Consider the following 21,540-nt stretch of genomic DNA (forward strand, 5'->3'; position numbering starts at 1 on the left):
ATTGCATCGATAAAGTTGGCAGTGCCTTATTTCTTTCTAAAATTGATTTATAGGAGGGATACTGGCAAGTGCCTTTTAACATCAAGGGCTAAAGAAATATCCGCCTTTTTTACACCAAGTGGGTTGTATCAATGTCTTGTCATGCCGTTTGGGTTTAAAAATGCCCTAACCACATTTCAGAGACTTATGAATCAAGTTGTAGCTGAAGTAACTAACTGTGTGGTTTATTTAGACAATGTCATAATATATAGTAACACATGGGAAGAACATATAAAGCAATTAGAGGACCTGTTTAAGAAATTGACGTTGGCTGGCTTAGTCGTAAATCTGGCCAAAAGCGTATTTGTGAAAGCAAGGGTAACTTACCTAGGTCACATTGTAGGACAAGGGCAAGTGTTGTCAAGAGCAGCAAAAGTGAACACTCTAATAGAATTCCCCATTTCCAAAACTAAATGAGAAATCATGAGGTTTTTGGCAATGTGTGGGTTTTATAGGAAGTTTGCGCCTAACTTCAGCACAATAGCTCTCGCCAATTCGTGAACAAAACAGGCAAAGGTGGTATGGTCAGCAGAATGCCAAGCAGCCTTCGAAAAGCTGAAGGCAATCTTAATAAATGAAAACCAGTGTTGGTCATTCCTGACTTTACCAAACCTTTTAAAATAGCAATTGATGCTAGCGACTTGGCGGTAGGTTACAAGATGATCAATTAGGGATAGAGAAGTGGGTGGGGTACTTCTCCAAGAAACTAAATCAATATCAGAGGAAGTACTCTACAGCAGAAAAAGAAACTTTAACATTGTTGTTGTCTCTTCAACACTTTGAAATTTATGTCCGACACGATAACAAAGAAACACTAATCTACACTGACCATAATCCGCTGGCGTTTATTGGAAAGTTTAAAACTTGAAATGCGAGACTGTTTAGATGGAGTCTATTGTTTCAACCATTCAATGTAAAGATTGTTCACATTGTCGGCAAAGATAATGTGACCGCAGATGCATTGCCCCGGGTATAAAATGCAAAAATAAGCTAAAGGGGGAGGAGGGATGAATGAAAGTAAGTCTTGGGTTTTGTTGTCCATGTGTCACATACCGTATGATGAAATGCATTTTTGAAATGGTGTTTCATCTCTATTAAGGGTGGAAGCATATAAGGAACATATCTTTTTATTTCTGTTGGACTGTTGTAAAGAACGTATTTTTTTATTTTCTGTGGATTAAAATTACAATGGCTGCAGACTGGAACAGGATGAGAGATATATACATAGATATATATGTTGCAGTCCTGGAACAGAGCATGCCATGAAAGACAGGACGGTGCCGGAAAGGAGTCCTGGACCAAGGGATCTGCCTGGCAACAATGTTTTAATTGGCTCCTGACCAGGTGACCAGGTTTTGTGTCAGGGCAGTGCAGTAGAATAGCTCCTAGCCTGAAAGGAACAAGACCTAAAACCTCTTTCCCCAAGTGTGGAAGATTTCAGTAATTCCACAATAATAGCTAGCTGGCATTTTCTCCTCATACCTCTAAAACTTGCTCTCTCTCTGAAAATCCTTAGGAACTAGCAGTACTGGTGAACTCCAGTCACTTTGGCTAGGCTCAATCAAATGATTGTCCAGAATATATTGGATCTCTGTTTCTAACAGAGCTTGTTTTCCTGGGCTCAACCAATAATGATGTTTGTTTTATCGGCACTGAGTCTCCTACGTCCTCAACATATTTAGCTAACGTAGCACATCCAGGCGTATCCCTACAAATTCCCTTATACTTCCTAAGTAATCTTATTAGATCTTTCCTTGGTCCTTCCTTGAAATATGAGAACAGTGTCTAACTGTCCCAGTATTGTCATATTGCCTAGTTGAATTGTAGAAGGTTCGCTTTGGGCACTGTCTACAATCTCTTTCTACCTTGCCCGTACTGTCTTTGTCAAGAGGCAAAGGGGAAAATCACTGTTAGAGACATTGAAAGGCAAGTGCTCAACAAGTGGACTAAATACTGAAAGTGCTGGAAGACCACTAGGTGCCATCAACAAGAACTGAAAGGAATTTGGAAGACATCGATCAAAATCAACCCATCGCATCCTGTACTCTGGGATTGGTGCTATTGAACTGTTTTATCCCACCCTTAAAATCCATGTTTTTTTTTGTGTCTTGTATGTGTGTGTATAGGGATTTAAGAAGGGGTAGAGTTTAAGTTATAGAGTTAGAAATTAGCCCTACATATTGCTTTCTTTTGCCACTGGTTAACGACAGTTTGTTCAATAAACAGTTATTTATTAAGTTTACAAACCTGGTGTTCATATTCTGTTAACCTAAATTAAACAGTTAGGTAGAATTGGGGCAATCTGGTGGTTTGGTCAAACTTTTCACATTTGTCATGGTTCGGGGAACAGTGGGGCTTGATGTTACAGCGCACTATCCCCAGTGAGCCGTGACCCCAGTTTCTCTCTATCTATCCTATCTGTTCCCCTTAATATCTTCAAATTGCCCCTTAACCCTCTAAATTGCAGGGAATACATCCCTAGTTTGTGTAATCTCTCCTCACAGAATCATGGAATGGTTGTACCACAAAAGGAAGCTATTTTTCCCATCAAACCTGTTCCAGCTGTCTGCAAGAGCTACTTAGCTATTCCCACTGCTCTGCTCTTTTCCCATAGCAATGCATCTTTTTTTCCCTTCAGGTGCTTATACAATTCCTTTTTGAAAGCCATGATTGAATCTGCCTCCACCACCCTTTCAAGCCAATACATTCCAGATTATAAACACTCACTGTGTAAAAAAAAAAGTTTTGCTTCATGTTGTTGCCTTTGGTTCTTTTACCAATCACCTTATATCTCTGTCCTCTAGTTCTTAACCATCTGCCAATAGGAAGAGTTTCTCTTTATCTACTTTGCCTGGACTCCACATGATTTTAAATCCTCTATTAAACCTCCCCTAAGGAGAACAATCCCAGATGCCATGATGTAACTTCCTAAATTTGGCATCCAGAATTGGATGCAATACTCCAGTTGAGGCAGAACCAATGTTTTTATAAAGGTTCAACAAAGCATTTTTACTTTTGAACTCAGTGCCTCTATTTATGAAGCCCAGGATCCAATATGCCCTTTTAACCATTTTCTTAAGCTACCCTGCCATTTTGATTGAGTTATGCATGTATACCCTTAAGTCTCTATATTCTTACATCCACTTTAGAAGTTAATCCCTGGAGTCCAGCTGCTGATATTCTGGTAAACCTTCCTTCATGGCCAGTATAACCATCTTGAGATGTAATGTCCAGATTTGTTCACAGTACTCCAGTTGTGATCTAACCACAACTTTGTATCGTTGAAGTATGACTTCCACTCCCTTGTATTCTAGTCCTCTAGATATAAAGACCTGAATTCCTTTTTGATCACTTTTTGTAACTGTAAATGCAATAATTTTATTGATCTGCATACCTGAATCCCCAATTATCTTTGGGCCTCCTCTGTTTCTAGATTTTTACTAGTTTGAAAGTACGCTATTCAATCCTTTTTAGCTCCAAAGTAGATAAACTCACATTTTAGTACATTGAAATCCATTTGACAGAGTTTTACCTATTTATTTAATCTATCAATATGTCTGTAATATTATGCTTCTGCCCTACACTGTTTATAATGCTGCCTATCTTTGTTCATCGAATTTGGAAACGTGGCTTTGTATTCCATCATCTAAGATGTTAATAAATATGGCCTTAACACAGATCCTGTGGGGCACCACTTGTCACAGTCTGCCATTTAAGAGTATCTGTCCATTATCCCTATTCTCTGCTTTCTACTGTTCAGCCAATTTCCTAACCAGGCCAATAGTTTGCGTTCAATTCCATGGATTTCAACTTTAACTTAACGATCTCTTGTGCAGAACTTTATCAAATGCCTCTGGGAGCCCCTATAAATAACATCTATTGGCATTCTCCATGTCCACTACTTTAGTAGCCTCTTCATAAAAATTGCCACCTTTGCTGCTGAGCACCGACTTGGAATGGGTGCTTCAGGAAAAGCTGGTCTTGAGGATAAAATCTATTACTCATTAAAAAAAGCCATTCTTACTTTTTCGCCCCTTTGTCAACAGGCCACCAGTGGCTAATCCTTCTTATAGGTCTTTGCTAACCTCGCGTTATGGATCCAGGTTCTCTTTTTCATCTGCGATGCTCCATTGAAAAATGAATTGCCAGTGTTGGACAGTGACCTCTGGACTGAAGATTTACACAACAGTGTAATGAGGATGTAACTTCTAGTGTCCTATATGAGAGTTTGCTCAGTTGAGCACTTAATCCTGAATTTCAGTGCATGGATTTTTGCTGGAGACACATCTCACATGGCTGTAAAGGCAAAGGAATGTGATGAAAACCTATTGGTGAGATATTTCACCAGCCTTGTACCTTCCCCCACCACTTCCTGGTATTTAACCCCAAAAATAATCATGGCAAATTAAGGGGATATGTCAAATGCTGTTGTTTGCACCTTAGCAACACATTGTGTAAGTGATACTTCTTGTGTTCCTGGTGTCCAGTGTTGCTACAGGGCCTGGGAGGAGGGAGGAAGGTGAATGTTTGAATTTAAAGACCCAGTAGGCTTAGGCAATTGGTCTCAGGACAATTGATTGCACAGCCAATGCTATTTCTTGCCTCTGAGATTGGCTACAACCAATTTTCACCCTCTTGACCAGAGACAAGGAACCTGCCTAAAGAAAACAAATGAGTTGATCTTGTCCCCAAAAAAAATTAGCTTTTGTGTCGATTGGTTTAATTGTGCCAGGCAAAACTCCTGCCCTGCAGCAGATGTGCTATAATTCCACAAAAATTGTAGATTGCTGGGCCTCCTGAAGGGACTTGAGCACAACATCTGAAGCAGTGTAGCACTGCCAGAGATGCTGTACTTCAGATGAGATGTGAAACCCACCCACACTCTGCCTGTCCAGGTGGTCCTTAAAAGAACCTATCACATTTTTGGAAGGACAGATGAGTCCTTTCAGTGTCCTGGCCTATGTTCTTCCCTCAACCAACATCACTAAATGCAGAGGAACTAGTCATTCATCCCTTGTTCTTTGTGGGACCTTGCTGCCCTACTTTGGCTTATACCACTGTGTACATAATAAAATCATTGATCTTGCAAAGGACCTGGAATGTTTCAGTGCCATACCATGCAACAAATGATTTTATTTCTAATTTTTGGCAAATTGGTGTGTTACAGAAATTCAACTGGCTGCGCAAATATTTGTTATTCATTTTAATATGTTTACGCATTTCCTTGTCATTTAGGGTTCATTGTGCAAGTACCTGAGTCTGCACAGCAGTGATTGGGTTAGTTCCTGCCGACTGGCACATTCTATCACCAAGGGCCTCGCCTACCTTCACACAGAACTGCTACGAGCTGGTGAGATATAGCAGAGTCCATAGGATTTGCCCTTCTTATTGTCTCACTGCCTGATTGACATTTCATGATTTTTTTTTTTGCCTTGTTTGTTGTGTTGAACTTTCATATTTTGAAGTTACCTCCTTTGAGAAATTTCATGTACAGTAGTATGTGCTGTGGATATTGAGGCTTGATTCAAAACTGCCAACTCTTTTTTCAATAGGTTACAAATTCCTATTGGAATACTGACCCTCTGACCCCAGTGAGGTAGGATCTGGAATGATCAGCTGTCCAATTGTGTTTTTAAATTCCAGAATTGGGAGAGTAGAGGTAATTTTGAAAAATGAAAGCTAAGCAATAAATGTCCAGTTTTCAATTGCTGCATTTAAAATATGACTATGCATTTGCCTGATGGGACCATTATCACACATGCACAAGGGGCCAGGCTTGAGATCACATGCACAAAGCATCAGTCTTGTGTAGAGGAGCTCATTTTTATGTTCCAGCATGAAGTTCACATGTGTCGAGCTACAATAATATTTGACAAGGGTAGAACTCCTTTTCATTGCTTCTGGCTTTCCCTCTCTCTTTTGCACTCTCATTCTTGTCCCTTCTTAATTTTATTTTCTTCCTCTTCTTCTATCTTCCCTTCTCCTTTCCTTTTTCCCAGATCATTTTCTATCATTATCTGTCTGTTTGCCTCTTTCTTTGCTGGAGTGTCCCTGTGTTCTTCTTATATTTTCTCAGATTCTTTCTTTTTGCCTCTCTTCATGCTATGTAATTCTCTGCTTCTCTCTTTCTCTCAGAACAATGAGGATGGCTTCAATCCCTTTAACGTGTTGCACTGCTCTAAGTATTCTGCCAAAGTCCCAGAATAAAAGATTGCTGATAGGGAGGTTGATGAGAGCAGGACACAACTGAACTACTTGCTTGTCTTTAGAGGGATTGCTCCTTGAAGGAAAGGTCCTCTACGTTTGCATGTGCCAGATAGCTCGACTCAGCCATGGTACCTTCTTCAATCACAATAGAAACCTAGGAACAGGAGAAGGTGTTTCAGCCCCTGAATCTGCTCCCCCATTGAATTGGATCATGGCTGATCTATAACTGAATCCATTTTGCCTACCTTTGTTCCATATCTATTGATATTCTTGCCTAACAACCTATTGATCTCAGTCTTGAAAACTCCAATTGACCCAGCATCCATACCCTTTTGGGGGAGTGTTCCAAACTTTCACTACCTTTTGAGTGAGAAGTGTTCCCTGATCTTTTTTCTAAATTGCCCCCTTTTTTTCTTGATTCCCCTACCAGAGGAAAATGTTTCTCCTTATCCACTCTTTTATTACTTTAAACACCTCAATAAAATCACATGAAGACTTGCAAGTTTAGGTGAGATACAGGAGGGTGACTGGTGGTGTAGGGCAGTACCAGTTGAATTGCTATCAAGAGAGGAAGACAAAGGATTGGAGGAAAGCAAATGCAGGCATTGGCCATGCATTCTAATAATAAGAAATTTATGGCTCCTCCAGATCAGTATAAGTCAGCCATCACACACCGGGACCTCAACAGCCGGAATGTGCTGGTGAAGAACGATGGAACATGCGCCATCAGTGACTTTGGCCTCTCCATGAAACTGACCGGCAATCGACTGGTTCGACCAGGAGAGGAGGATACTGCAGCCATCAGTGAGGTGAGAAGCAAAAGAGTAGAAGATTGTGCAGGTATAATATATTTTCTGGGGGTTCAAAACACAAGGGGGCATTATTATCAAGCGTAAAGGAGTAACTAATACACTCCTGATGTGTACTTGTACAGAACAATGTTATCAGGAGTATTATTCTGCCCATGATGTACTTGTACAGTGGCAGTGTTAACAGCGGTATAGAGGTATTATACTGCTGTCTGTTTTGTACTGGGAGAAAGTAATGTTTCAGGGATGCAGGGATAATGCATTATATTCCTGTGCAACGTAACCTTTCTGAGGCTCCATTCATTTTATGAAGCGTATGCTGTGACTGTATGTTGACTAACAAGGGAATTGCTGCAGTTCTGGACTGAGAAATTGACAGCATCACAAGGTTACTGATTTGGTTTGAAGCTCAGTTGCTGTGCACCGTTTAAAAAAGGATTTATATGACAGCCTCATCTCACATACACCAGCCTATGTAGCCTGTTGGAAAATTATACTGTTCGAAGCTTGGACCGATAGCAGCGTTTGCTCATAGCAATAGGCTTCCCTGTCCCTTTGGTTTAATGCAGCACCCCTCTCCTTAAACTGCAGCTATAAGCATATTGATGTATTGCTTCATAGGTTAGGTCATGATGCTGGGTGGCACTGGAGATGACCTGTTTAGCCTGAGACCAGAGGGGACCTGATTCCCAGTCCATGACTTGTTTCCACATGGTCATTCAGTCAATTGGACTCGTCTGTGCTTGTTGTGTGAAGTGGTGGAAACCCGAGAGATTTTCCTCTGCTGGTGGTGACATCTCTTTCTACACCCCCTCTTCCACAGGTTGGCACAATCCGTTACATGGCACCTGAGGTGCTGGAGGGGGCCGTAAATCTGCGGGACTGTGCATCCGCTCTCAAGCAGGTGGATATGTATGCACTGGGCCTCATTTACTGGGAAATATTTATGAAGTGCACAGATCTTTTCCCAGGTAAGAAAGTAGCAACACTAACTTGTATTTCTGTAGTGTCTTTTACATCTCAAGACACTTCACAGAAGTGTTATTAAACAAAACTTGACATTGAGCCACATAGAGAGTTATTAGGATAGATGACCAAAAAATTGATCAAAGAGGTGGGTTCTAAAGAGTGTCTTAAGCAAGGAGAGAGAGGCAGAGAAGTTTAGGGAGGGAATTCCAGAGACTGAAGACACACCACCAATATTGGAGCGTTGAAAATTGAGGATGTACAAGAGGCCAGAATGGGAAGAGTGCAAAATTCTCAGTAGGTCATACGATTGGAGGAAGTTACAGCAATTCAGTGGTGTGGGGTGGGTGGTGGAGGGATTTGAAAGCAATTATGAGATTTTAAAAATCAAGGTGTTCACAGGAATCGTAGAAAATTTATGACACAGAAGGAAGCCTTTTAGCTTATTCTGTCCATTCAGGTCAACAAAGAACTACCCAGCCTACTCACATCTTTCTGTATTAGGTCCCTAACTCTGCTATGGGCCAATGAGAAGTGATGGATAAATGGGATTTGATGTCTCTGAGGATATGGAAAGTAGAGTTTTAGATGAGCTCACATTTATAGAGGTTGGGAGGCTAGCCAGATAAGTATTGAGAAAGTCAAGAACAACATCCAGAATTAGTAATGGTTGTGGTTTGGACAAAAGTCTCTGAATTTTCAGCATCCATGTACCACATCTTCTGGACAAGTAAGTATGGGTTGTCATGCAGTGCCACTATGTGCCAATGAACCTACACTACACTAAGACAAAGGGCAGGAATGTCTTACTGGCCAATCCCATTATCCCAGTCCTGAGGCCTTCACTATGCCCTCACTCAGTGTAATTGGAATATTTCTGATGATGTTCTCGAACTTGCCCAAACGTCCTATTTACAAGAGATGGGGTAATGTGGGGATGCTGAGATTTGGAAGAAGACTCGCCCACTCCCCTTCCTACCAGAATTTCATGCACTCCTTTTAACGGATGGCAATCTGGGGGCGGGTTTTGGTATCTGTGTTCCACCCCAAGTTCTAATGAACAGGCATCTGTGTGCTTCCTGACCCCTGGGGCTGCAACTGAGAATCCCATGATTACTACCTGAGCCACGAGCAAATTGATGTAGAGTAAATAAGGTTAGAGAGTTAAATGCATTGCTCAAAGATTGGTGTGGAAGTAATGGGTTTTGTTTCACAGGGCACTGGCACCAGTAGTGGGGAAATAGAGAGCTGTACCATTGGGATGGTCTTCACCTGAACCGTGCTGGGACCAGTGTTCTGGTGAGCTGTATAACTAGGGCAGTAGAGAGGGCTTTTAAACTAAACAGTGGGATGAGGGATCAAATTTGGGAAGAAGTAATAAATTAAATAGAGAAGAAAGGCAAGAAAGCAAGGTAGCAATAAAGGAAATGATGATCAGAGCATGACAGGATGAGACAGAGTGTACAAGCTTAAGAGTGCACCAGCAGATAAGGCTAGAGGTTACAAAAATATTAAACAGACAGAACTAAAAGCTCTGTATCTGAACACATGTAGCAAAACAGATGAATTGACAGCACAAAAAGAAATAAATATGTATGATCTGATAGCCATTGCAGAGACATGGCTGCAAGATGACAGATGTAAAGATGCAAGATGTAAATATTCAAGGGTACATGACATTTAGGAAGGACAGGAAGCTAGGAAAAGGTGGAGGGTAGCTCTGTTAATTAAGGTTGACATTGGTACATTAGAGAGAGATTCAGTTTGGGTAGAGATGAGAAATAGTAAAGGTAAGAAGTTACTTGTGGAAGTGGTTTATAGTCCCCCTAACAGTAATTACACTGTTGGACAGGAAGAAATAATGGGAGCTTGTGAGAAAAGTTCAGTGATAATCATGGGTGATTTCAACCTATGTATGGATTGGACGAATCAGATTGGCAAAGGTAGCTTGGATGCTAAGTTCATAAGAGAGTTTTCAGGACAGTTTCTGAGAACAGCACATTCTAGAGCCAACAAGAGAGCAGGCTATCCTACACCTGGTAATGTTCAATGAGACAGGATAAATTAATGACCTCATATTGTTTCGTAGTTTGCCATAATGAGATTTGAACTCTTGATTTTTTTTTATATATAGGCCTCAACTGTAACTCTTTTGAGTACAAACCTGTTTCCATCTGTTTCAGAGGAAGTTACATTGTTTCATAATTTGCCATTGTGAGATTTGAACTCTTGATCTTGGGGTTACAAACCCAGTACCATAACCACTTGGCTATATTAATGACCTCATTGTGAAGGTACCCCTACGTAACAATGATCATAATGATTGAATTTCTCATTCAATTTCACAGAGTGGGTTAAAGAAGAGTGGATTGAAAACTAATGTTTTAAACTTAAATAAGGGCAATTATGAGGGCATGAAGACAGCTGGCTAAAGTGAACTGTGAAGTTAGCTTAAGGGATGCAGTAGCAGACATTTAAGGAGATATTTCAGAATACTCAGAAAAAATATATTCCAGTGAGAAAGAAAGACTCTGAGGGAAGGATGCACCATCCATGACTAATTAAGGGAGTTTAAGATGGTATCAAATTGAAAGAAAATGCGTATAATTCCTCAAAGAAGAGTGGCAAGTCAAAAGATTGGACAGGATATAAAGAACAGTTAAGAATGACTAAAAGATTTATAAGGGTAGAGAAATTAGAATATGAGAGAAAACTAGCTAGAAATATAAAAACAGATAGTAAGAGTTTCTACAGATGTTCAAAAAGGAAAAGTCTAAGTAAAGTGAGCATTGGTCCGCGAGAGAGTGAGTCCAAGAATTAATAATGGAAAATAATGAAATGGCAGATGAATTGAACAGACATTTTGCATCTGTCTTCAATGTAATGGATACAAATAACAAGCCAGAAATAAGTGTGAATCAGGAGGTGAAGGGCAGGGAGGAACTTAAAACAATTACAAATGTCAGGGAAAGGATACTGAGAAAATTATTAGAACTAAAAGCTGACAAGTCCCCAGGTACTGATGGACTTCATCCTAGGGTCTTAAAAGAAGTGTCTGTTAAAACAGTAGATGCATTGGTTTTCATTTTCCAAAATTCCTTAGTTTCTGGAAAGGTCCCAACAGATTGGAAAATAACAAACTCTTCAAGAAAGAAGGGAGACAGAAAGTAGAAAATTACAGGTCAGTTAGCTTAACATCTGTCATAGGGAAAATGCTGGAATCTATTACTAAGGAGGTTGTAGAGGGGCAATTAGAAAATCTCAGTGCAATCAGGCAGAGTCAATATGGTTTGGTGAAATGGAAATTGTGTTTGACTAATTTATTGGCGTTCTTTGCTACGTGGATAAAGAGGAATCTGTGGAGTGTTTTACTTAAATTTCCAGAAGGCATTTGACAAGGTGCCACCTCAAAGGTTACAATGCAAAATAAGAGCTCGTGGTGTGGGGGTTAACATATTAGCATGGATAGAGGATTGGTTAGCAAACAGAAAATAGTCATAAATGGGTCACTTTCGGGTTAGCAATTAAGATCTGACAAGTGCCACAGAGTTGTGCGGGGGCCTCAACTATTTACAATTTATATCAACGACTTGGATGAATGTATGGTTATTACATTTGCTGATGGCACAAAGATAAGTAGGAAAATAAGTTGTGAAGAATACAGTAAAGAGTCTGCAAAGGGATATAGATAGATAAAGTGAGTGGGCAAAAAATTAGCAGATAGGGTATAATGTTGGAAAATCTATCCTCTTGTCTACTTTGGCAGGAAGAATTGAAAAGTAGCATATTATTTAAATGGATAGAGATTACAGAACTCTGAGGTACAGAGGCATCTGGGTCTACTGGTACATGAATCACAAAAAGTTGGTATACAGGTACAGCTAGTTTAGGAAGGCAGATAGAATGTTGTTATTTATTGCAAGGTGAATGGAATTTAAAAGCAGGGATGTTTTGCTACAGTTGTACAGTTAGTGAGACCACATCTGGAATACTGTGTACGGTTTTGGTCTCCTTATTTAAGAAGGCAAAGAAATGCCTTAGAAGCAGTTCAGAGAAGGTTCATTTGACTGATACCTGGGATGGGGGTGAGGTTTATCTTAAGAGGAAAGGTTGGACAGATTGGGTCTGTATCCGTTGGAGTTCAGAAGAATGTGGGGTGGACTTATTGAAAAGATTCTGAGGGGACTTGACAAGATGGATGCTGAAAGGATGTTTCCCCTTGTGGAAGAAACTAGAACTCGGGGATACAGTTTAAAAAAAGGGCTCTCCCATTTAAATTGGAGATAAGGAGAATTTTTTTTCTCTGAGGGTTGTGAATCTTTGAAACTCTCTTCCCCAGAGAGCCGTTGAGGTAGGGTCATAGAATATTTTTAAGGCAGAGGTATATAGATCCTTGACTAACAAGAGATCCAAAGATTACTAAGGGTAGGCAGGAATGTGGAGTTGAGGCCACAATCAGATCAGCGGAGCAGGCTTGAGGGGCCGATTGGCCTACTCCTGCTCCTAATTTGTATGTTTCAGTAGCACAAGCCTTGTGACTTTGTTCTGAAACACAACACTTACTGAAACAAACTGCTGACCCCTGTTGATGGCTTGTGGCTCTGCAGTACAATTGCTAAGATCAATGAAAATTCGCATAGAAGTTCCCGTACTGGGGCTTTGGGAGACGGAATAAGAGCGTGGTGCAGAATGGGATTGTCTTCTACTGCCCATCTCATGGGGACAGAGGCTCCTCAGTGCTTCTAATGTGGATTTATTTGCCCCATGACCAGGAGAGTCAGTTCCCGACTACCAGATGGCATTTCAAGCAGAGGTGGGGAACCATCCGACCTTCGAGGATATGCAGCATTTGGTCTCCAGGGAGAAGCAACGGCCCAAATTTCCTGAAGCTTGGAAAGAGAACAGCCTGGTGAGCAAACAAGATTTCTTGCACTTTTCCCAACAGTTGGTGGAATGTTTTTCCTGAATGTAAAATAGAGGATGGCATAGTGGGCTGGATGCTCGTCTTTCTCCTCCAGGACCTAAGTTCAGTTCCAGCCCCTGGTTGATGGACTAGCAGCTTATTCAGTCCAGAAGGATCCAAAATTCCTATGGGAACTCTCAATCCAGTTATTGGTCTTGACCTGAGCAGCAGTGACTAAGATTGGCCTAAGCTAGAGAAGGAAAATCAGCTGATTCCGTAAAACAGACGATTAAGATGCTTCATGGACTCCCAGGCTGCCTGGAGGAATCTATGTTCCATATCTGCATAGGTTGTGTGAGGTTGCAGCCTCTTTTTGGTTATTTGAAGGGGCTGCTTCTCAAATTCTAGTTGCACTTCCGTCCCATGCTCCTGATCTTTGCACATCTGTTAGCCTATTCCTGAGCCTAGCCAAGGTGGCCATTAACAGGTCCAGGCAGCGGGCAGTTGAGGGAGTTGTTCAGCCCAGCTATTTGCTCCTCTTCCATGGATACATTCGTGCCCAGGCGTCCCTGGAGAGGGAACACCCGATGTCTGCCGGTACGCTAGAGGCCTTCCGTGACCAGTAGGCACCACAGGGGCTGGAGTGCATCATCAGCCTCCGAAACAACGTTTTAATGTAATTTATTAAGTTTCCTTTTGAAGTTTTGTTTTTCCATTACAGTGCCCCTTTAAGGGGCTTTCAATTAATTAGTTCATTTATTAATTAGCTTATTGATTGGTTATAAAAAGAGTTCATCAGGGTCATGTCCTGGGCCAAGCATCTTCAGCTACTTCATTAATGACCTTCCTTCCATCATAAGGGCAGATGTTTGCAGATGATTTCACAACATTCAGCACCAGTCGAGACTCCTCAGATACTGAAGCAGTCCATATCCAAATGCAGCAAGACTGGGACAATATCTTGGCGTGGCTGACAATTGGCAAGTAACATTTGTGCCACATAAGTGCCAGGCAATAATCATTTCCAACAAGAGAAATCTAACTATCGCCCTGGACATTCAATGGCATTACCATTGCTGAATCCCCCACTATCAACATCCTTGGGGAGGGTTACCATTGACCAGAAACTGAACTGGACTAGCCATATAAATACTGTGACTACAAGAGCAGGTCAGAGGCTAGGAATGCCGTGGTGAGTAACTCAAAGCCGTTCCACCATCTACAATGCGCAAATCATGATGGAATACTCTCCACTTGCCTGGATGAGTGCAGCTCCAACAACACTCAAGAAGCTTGACTCCATCCAGGACAAAGCAGCCCACTTGATTGACACCCCATCCACAAACATTCAGTCCCTCCACCACCAACATACAATGGCACATCTCTACAAAATGTGCTGCAGACGCTCACCAAGCCTCCTCAGGTAGCCCTTCCAAATCCATGACCATTACCATCTAGAAGAACCAGGGCAGCAGATATCTAGGAACACCACCACCTGGAAGTTCCCCTCCAAGCCACTTGCCATCCTGACTTGGAAATATATCGCCATTCCTTCCCTGTTGCTGGGTCAAAATCCTGGAACTCCCTCCTTAACAGCACTGTGTGTATGTACACCACATGGATGTGCAATTAGGGATGTGCAATAGATGCTGGCCTAGCCAGCGAGGCCCACATCCATGAAAGAATTTTAAAAATATATATAAAGAGATACTTACTATCACAATAGTGGACCCAGAAGATATATACCCGCAATGTTTCACTCTGTGAATAAATCTATTCCAAGTAAAGGCTGGCTTTGGATCCTTCCTTCGCCACCTGGCTATTAGGAATAGAACAATGGTTGGGGAGGAAAGGGAAGGAGTTCTGGCAGCCCCTTCTGTAGCCTATTGAGTTCTATGTGTTTGCACTTGGATAGCAAATGTGACCAAGCCATTCAAGAGGAGGATCATCACTACCAAGCCTGAGAGTATCCTCATCTGACACACATACATACTTCCCAGTAAGAGTCACTGGGAAAGGGGCTGCAACCTCACACAACCTATGCAGATATGGAACATAGATTCCTCCAGGCAGCCTGGGAGTCCATGAAGCATCTTAATCATCTGTTTTACAGCACTGCTGCATGCAACACCCTCCATGCCAAATCCCCAACAGTAAAGGGGACGACTCACACGTAGAGAACCCTCCACTGAAGGTCCCCGCCACCTCTGGATAGCAGGACGGAATGCCACAGCGTATCTGGACAGTTGATAAGGGTGAGAAAGTGGAGGGTGTGCAGCAGCTGTCCGTACAGGAAACCCCTCCATGCAGAATGGAAAAGCCGGAGGGAATTTCTGCGAGACGGTTCAAACATGGGGCTGAGGTTCCCAAGGGAGGCTTCAGGACATGGGACCAATGTGAGTACAGTCAAGGCTGACACCAGGGTTTTAAGGCTGTGGATGGCTTTGGCGTGAACTGGACATCAGCAACCACATGATGCCCAAGTTCATGTGGCATCATCCAGGCCACTCCTCCACCAGTCAGCATATCCCCGACTCTGTTCACCCCAGCAGCCCGAGCCCTTTCTTCCGCCAGCCACATGAATCTGTATTGGCGGAGGTGCAGATCCCTGAGCAGCGAATAATAGCTGGTGTCAGGCAACCATGTTCTAAACTTTCATCAAGCTTTGGTAAAAGACAGACAACTCATGCAAGGAGGCACGGAGACCTCCCAGGTCAATAAACAGAGCTACAGGTCATAATTGAGACCGTGCACCTGGCAGAAGAAATATGTTGCCAGTGCATTGGGGAGGAGCTTGACAAAGGTATTGCTACAGGGTCACGACCTGGGTGCGAAGGCACACCAGTGCCTGACTGCCCTCCCTCAGCGGAAGACCTAGCACCTCAGTAGCAACCCGGTGCATCCTTTTGCCCCAGAGGTCAATGAACTTCTTCTGTATCTTAGTGACACATTCTGGGGGAGGGATCAAAGTGACTAACTGGTACCACAACATTGCAGGAATCAATTGGCTTATGAGCAGCACTCGACCCCTGTAGGATAGCACTTAGAGTAGTCCTGTCTAGCACCCTAGGTGAGCAGTGACTTTGGCCCCCAACTCCTGCCAGTTCATCAGCAAGGATCCCTCAGCAGAGCTAAGATAGACCCCTAAGTAAAGGAGATAGATGGTGCTCCAGGTGAAAGACCTGAGCTCCTCCAGCAAGGAGTCCATTTGCCACTGACTGACCAGGAGTGTGGAACATTTTCCTCAGTTGATCCTGGTGGAGGTCACTTCAGAGGAGATTTATTAGTACTCGCGGCTCCTCCACAGGTCAGCTGGGTCTGTGAACAAGAGGAGCACATTATCAGCATAAGCCAAGAGGAACACCTCCATGCCTGGCTTGCTCAGAGCCAATCACAACAACCACCTCTGCAAGAGGCGCAGGAAAGGCTCCATGCACATGGAATATATCTGGCCAGACATGGGTAAGCTCTGATGCATTCCTCTGCCAAAGCAGGGGGGGTGCCATCAAAGATCCGTTAACCTTAATCAGATACTCTGGTGGCATACAGAAGTTGGATCCAAGCAAAAAAATGCATTCTGAACCCAAATGCTCTTAGAGTTCCAAATAAATATTTGATCCACCCTGTCGAATGCCTTCTCCTGATAAGGGCGAGGAAGGTGGCTGACAGACCAGCCCTCTGGAAATGATGGATCAGGTCCCGCAATAGATGAATGTTGTCCTAAATGAAGCGGCCTGGGATTGTGTAGGTCTGGTCAGGATGGATCATGTGGTCCAGCACAGTACCAAGGCGGGAAGACATTGCCCTGGTAAAGATTTTATAATCTGTGCTGAGGAAGGAGACCAGATGCCAGTTTTTAAGTACGCTGCAATTCCCCCGTTTTAGGCAGCAGGACATTGACAGTCCTGCACCACGTGAGAGGCATCTCCCTGGTTGCTAGACTTTTTTCCAGGACCCATGCACAGTCGTTCCCCAGGACATCCAAGAATGCCCTGTGGAACTCCACAGTCAGCCAGTCCAAAACCCAGGACTTCCCCCTCGATACGGTCGAGGGCGCCAATCAGCTCCAAAAAACTAAGCGGAGCATTGAGCTTCTTAGCACTCTCTGGGCCAACCTGCAGCAGGTTCTCCCACAAAACTCTGTGAGCATCCTTGCTGGATGGATCTGGAGAGAACAGAGCAATATAACAGGCTTCGGTCTGAGCCCTAATGCCCTCTGGATCAGAGACAAGTGATCTGTCATTGGCTAGCAGCATAATGAGCTGCGTATGGACCCCCTGCTTTTTTTCCAATGAGTAGCAGAAGGGGAAGCAATGATCCCAGTCCTGAAGGAATTGGATCTGTGACTTCATGAACCCGCCCCGGTGCCCGATGAATTGCAGGTCCCTCAGCTTGCCCTTTTCTTTGTACACCTTTTGCGCAGCCAGGTCTTCGACAGCCTGACCAAGACAGGACTCCAGGTTGAGTACCTCCTGTTCCAATCTCTCGATCCTGGACTTCCTCCACTTTGTCGACCCCTTCGCAAAGGACACGGACATGAGCTTTGCCCCGACCCAAAATGAGATGGTGCTTGTCTGCCCAAAGGCATTGACTGATGTGAATTAGCTGAAACTTTTGCAGTGATGTGATTCAAATATATGCCTCCACAAAAGCTGGAAACTTAATGCAGCGCTTTAGACAGCTTGGCCACACTACTATTTTTAAATTCCACCAGCTGCTGTGCTGGGATTTGAACCCATGTACCCAGAGCATAAGCCTGGACCTCTGTATTACTCGTCTATGACATTACCATTACACCACCATCTCTGAGTTCAAGTAACCATCCAACCATTGCCCTCCATCTGTATGTACTTAACTTCAGTTGATACAATTCATACCCATTACCCTGCCCATCTCCAGTAAGAATCATCAGCTCCATGCAAGAATGGGGAAGGAAAGTTTTTTTTAAAAATATGTTGGAACTGGAAAACGAGAGAATTGTTTTCTCTGTTCCACAGGCTGTCCGGTCATTGAAGGAAACAATGGACGACTGCTGGGACCAGGATGCAGAGGCTCGGCTCACAGCCCAGTGTGCAGAAGAGAGGATGGCAGAGCTCATGGTTATGTGGGATCGAAACAAGTCCGTGAGTCCCACAGTCAATCCCATGTCACAATTTACGACAACAGCCATGCAGAATGAACGGTAGGTAGCCAAACAGCAAAGCAGCAGCTTGCCTATGCAATCTACATTTCCTTGAGTCCATTTTGGCTGTTGCTTCGGACTCGAGCACAATATTTCTGTCTCCATTTTTTTCTGTCTTTCCTCCGCTCAGACCCTTCTTTTCTGTCTCCTCTCCTTACTGTCACAATATTTTTTTATTTCTTCCCTCTTGGGTAATTTACCTGTCTCCACTGCAATCACTACCCTAACCCATCACTACTCCTCTGCTTTCCTACTTTCCTCCTGTACCACGCTTGAATCCCCCTTGGATAAGCTCACACCTACTCTTCGTGCGTCTCTTAGCTTTTCCCTGAAGGGCCCTGAGGTTCCTAACTCTGCCTCCTTAAAAGTAGCAGCCCCAATTTACCTGTTCCTCCTCTCATAAATCCCTTTCCCCTGTCTCCTGTCGATATCTCCAACCAGTACAAGGAGCTCATGGATGTCTTTATCACTATAATTGAGACAATTAATTCTGCTGCCTCTTCCTCGCACACGAAGCTAAACCTCCCCCAGGCCACATGTCCTAACCCTGAACCTTGTCTTTCTTTATTATCTCACCTCATGCTCTTTGTAAATGCATTTTGTCCATGAGACCTGTCAGCTGCTTCCTTGACCTCATTCCCACTAAAGTGCTGGCCACCCAATTTCCCTTCCTGGCCCCTATGCTAGCTGACATTGTAAATAGTTTCCACTCTTCAGACACTGTTCACCTTGTCTTCAAAACTACCATTATTATTTCTTCCTTACGGTTGTCCATTTCTAACTTACCTTTCCTGTTCAAAGTTCTTGAAAATGTTATCAATTCCCAAATTCCTGCTAATTTTTCCTGTGACTTCAAATTTGAGTCTCTCCAATTAGGTTTTCATCTCTGCCACAGTACTGAAATAGCTGCAGTCAAAATCACAAATAATGTCCTCTGACCATGGCCATGGTGTATTTTTCCTCCTTGACCTCCTTCAGCCTTTGACACAGCCAACCCCCTCCTTCAACGCTTTTCCTCCATTGCTCAGCTCAGTGGGACTGTTCTCCCCTGGTTCAAATCTTAGCTATCCAATCGTTACCAACTATCTCCAGCTATTGCTTCTTGTCCCAACCAATCAAATAGCATAACCAATGCACCATTACCTCCAGAGTCCCTCAGGGGCCTGTCCTTGACCCACTCCTGTTCCTTATCTACATGCAAACTCTCGGCGATAGCATTCCAGATGTGGGGTCAGCTTTCACATGCTAACAGTGAGCAGTTCTACTTCACCATGACCTCCACTGTCTCTGTCCTGTCAGATTGCTTATCCAGTATTCAATCTTGGAGAAGTGCAATTCCTACAGTTGAGCAATAGTATAATCAAAGCCATTGTCTTCAGCTCCCAACACAAGTTGCTCCCTAGCCACCAATATCATACCCCACTACCACCCCCCAGTCATTGTCTCAGGCTGAACCAGATCGTATGCAGTCTCAGCATCCCATTTGATTCTGAGGTCAGAATCCACTTCCCAGGCCTGTTTCCATTTCCCTAACGTTGTCCATCTCCAAATGTGTCTCAACTCATCTGCTGCTAAAGCTCTCATTCATGTTTTTTCTATCTCTAAACTATCCCCATTATTCTGTTTACCAGTATTATGCTATTTAATATTTGGGCTTATCTTATTTCAGGAACCTTTCACACAGTCGGCGGGTGCCAAAGATGGGTCCCTACCCAGATTATTCGTCGTCCTCATACATTGAAGACTCCCTTCACCACTCTGAAGGAATGGTGAAAAACATCTCCACGGACAACTCCACGTCCGGTACCCCGTCAACTACCAGTGAGAAGAACCGCAATTCCATCAACTACGAAAGGCAGCAGGCTCAGGCTCGCATCCCCAGCCCGGAAACTAGTGTTACCAGCTTGTCGGCAACGACCACCACCACGAACACAGCAGGCCTTACCCCCAGCACCGCCATGTCCACCATATCGGAAACACAATACTCTGAGGACACTAACATGCAGGCAGGCAACTTGCTGCCACCCTTGGGCCCCACTCCAGTGTGTCTGCAGCTGACTGAAGAAGACCTGGAGACTAACAAGTTAGACCCTAAAGAGGTGGACAAGAACCTCAAAGAGAGCTCAGATGAAAACTTGATGGAGCACTCCCTCAAGCAGTTCAGCGGGCCGGATCCTCTCAGTGGAAGCAATCCCAGTTTGCTGTACCCTCTAATCAAGCTGGCAGCTGAAGTAACCGGGCACCAAGATTTCTCCCAGCCTAGCACCAGCCAGGCGTGCTTGATCCCCGACATCCCAGCCACTCAAATGTACCCCCTCCCCAAGCAACAGAACATCCCCAAGCGACCCACCAGCCTCCCACTGAACACTAAAAACGTAGCCAAGGAATCACGGCTGAAGTTCAGCAGCAAGCACAAGTCAAATCTTAAGCAGGTGGAGACAGGAGTGGCAAAAATGAACACTATAAATGCGGGTGAGCCCCAAGTGGTAACTGTCACAGCGAATGGCATTGCCGGAAGATGCCATGCAGGAAACCCACACCCAGTGGTCAAGCAGTATGTCAATGGTTCGGTATCCGGTCCTCAGACATCCAATGCTTCAAGCCACCGGGGCCATGAGACCCTCCAGTCCCAGTTTAGTGGGGAGGACAGCAGAGTGAACATAAACTCCAGCCCAGATGAGCACGAGCCACTCCTGAGGAGGGAGCAACAGGCCACGCATGACGACATTATTACCGAGCGGTTAATGGACAGGAGAGACCGCCCACTTGATCAAGGGCGGACAAACTCCAACAACAACAACAACAGCAACCAGTGTGGCGTAGCAGATGGCACATTGGCTAGTGGCCAGGATCACCCAACGGCACCAGTAGCACGACGGCAAGGGAGGAGAGCTGAGCGGCCAAACTCACTCGATCTTTCATCAGCCAAAATTTTGGACAGCTGTAGTATGCAATGTAAGTAAGAGGGACTGTTTAAAATGTTGCTGACATGACGGGTAACTTTCCCTTCATTGCCCAATGAGTAGAGTGAGGCATTGCTGAGCCAGGCAGACTGTAAGCTCCTAGCCTCCATCCCTGATCTGTATGGATTAGCTGGACCCAGCCTGGGTTGAGGTGCTCAAGTTGGAGGAGAAATTGGGCAGTCCTGGTTGCTATCCAATGGAAAATGCCCACGTGCAGATGTCACTGAGGTCAGTATGGAGTTCATCCATGATCTGCCTCCAATTCCAAGTTGCCTGTTGACACTCAAAAGTCTCAAATCACAAAGAAGAACCCTTGTGTGAGATACTGGAGAATTCCTCTTGCATGTGGGCCCACAAAAGCAAATAGCACCCCTCCCCACCCAACCCCTGTGGAGAAGGGGAGGAAATTGAGGATTAAAATCCTGTAACTCAGTTACTTCTGACAATGCTCTTCCACTACATATGTAGAGA

The 21,540-nt window shown here is 43.8% G+C and overlaps 1 protein-coding gene across 4 annotated transcripts in view; it reads left to right on the plus strand.

Moving 5' to 3' along the window:
* bmpr2b (bone morphogenetic protein receptor, type II b (serine/threonine kinase)) overlaps positions 1 to 21,540 on the plus strand; it is a 333,412-nt gene that overhangs the window by 303,984 nt on the left and 7,888 nt on the right. For all 4 annotated transcript variants that reach the window (XM_041200905.1, XM_041200903.1, XM_041200904.1 and 1 more), the window contains 6 exons: positions 5,275 to 5,389; positions 6,895 to 7,055; positions 7,879 to 8,026; positions 12,794 to 12,930; positions 17,922 to 18,106; positions 19,776 to 21,061. In XM_041200905.1, coding sequence (XP_041056839.1) covers positions 5,275 to 5,389; positions 6,895 to 7,055; positions 7,879 to 8,026; positions 12,794 to 12,930; positions 17,922 to 18,106; positions 19,776 to 21,061 — 2,032 coding nt within the window. The remainder of the gene's footprint in view (positions 1 to 5,274; positions 5,390 to 6,894; positions 7,056 to 7,878; positions 8,027 to 12,793; positions 12,931 to 17,921; positions 18,107 to 19,775; positions 21,062 to 21,540) is intronic.

The sequence above is a fragment of the Carcharodon carcharias genome, chromosome 12 (genome assembly GCF_017639515.1).
Source record: "Carcharodon carcharias isolate sCarCar2 chromosome 12, sCarCar2.pri, whole genome shotgun sequence".
NCBI lineage: Eukaryota > Metazoa > Chordata > Chondrichthyes > Lamniformes > Lamnidae > Carcharodon > Carcharodon carcharias.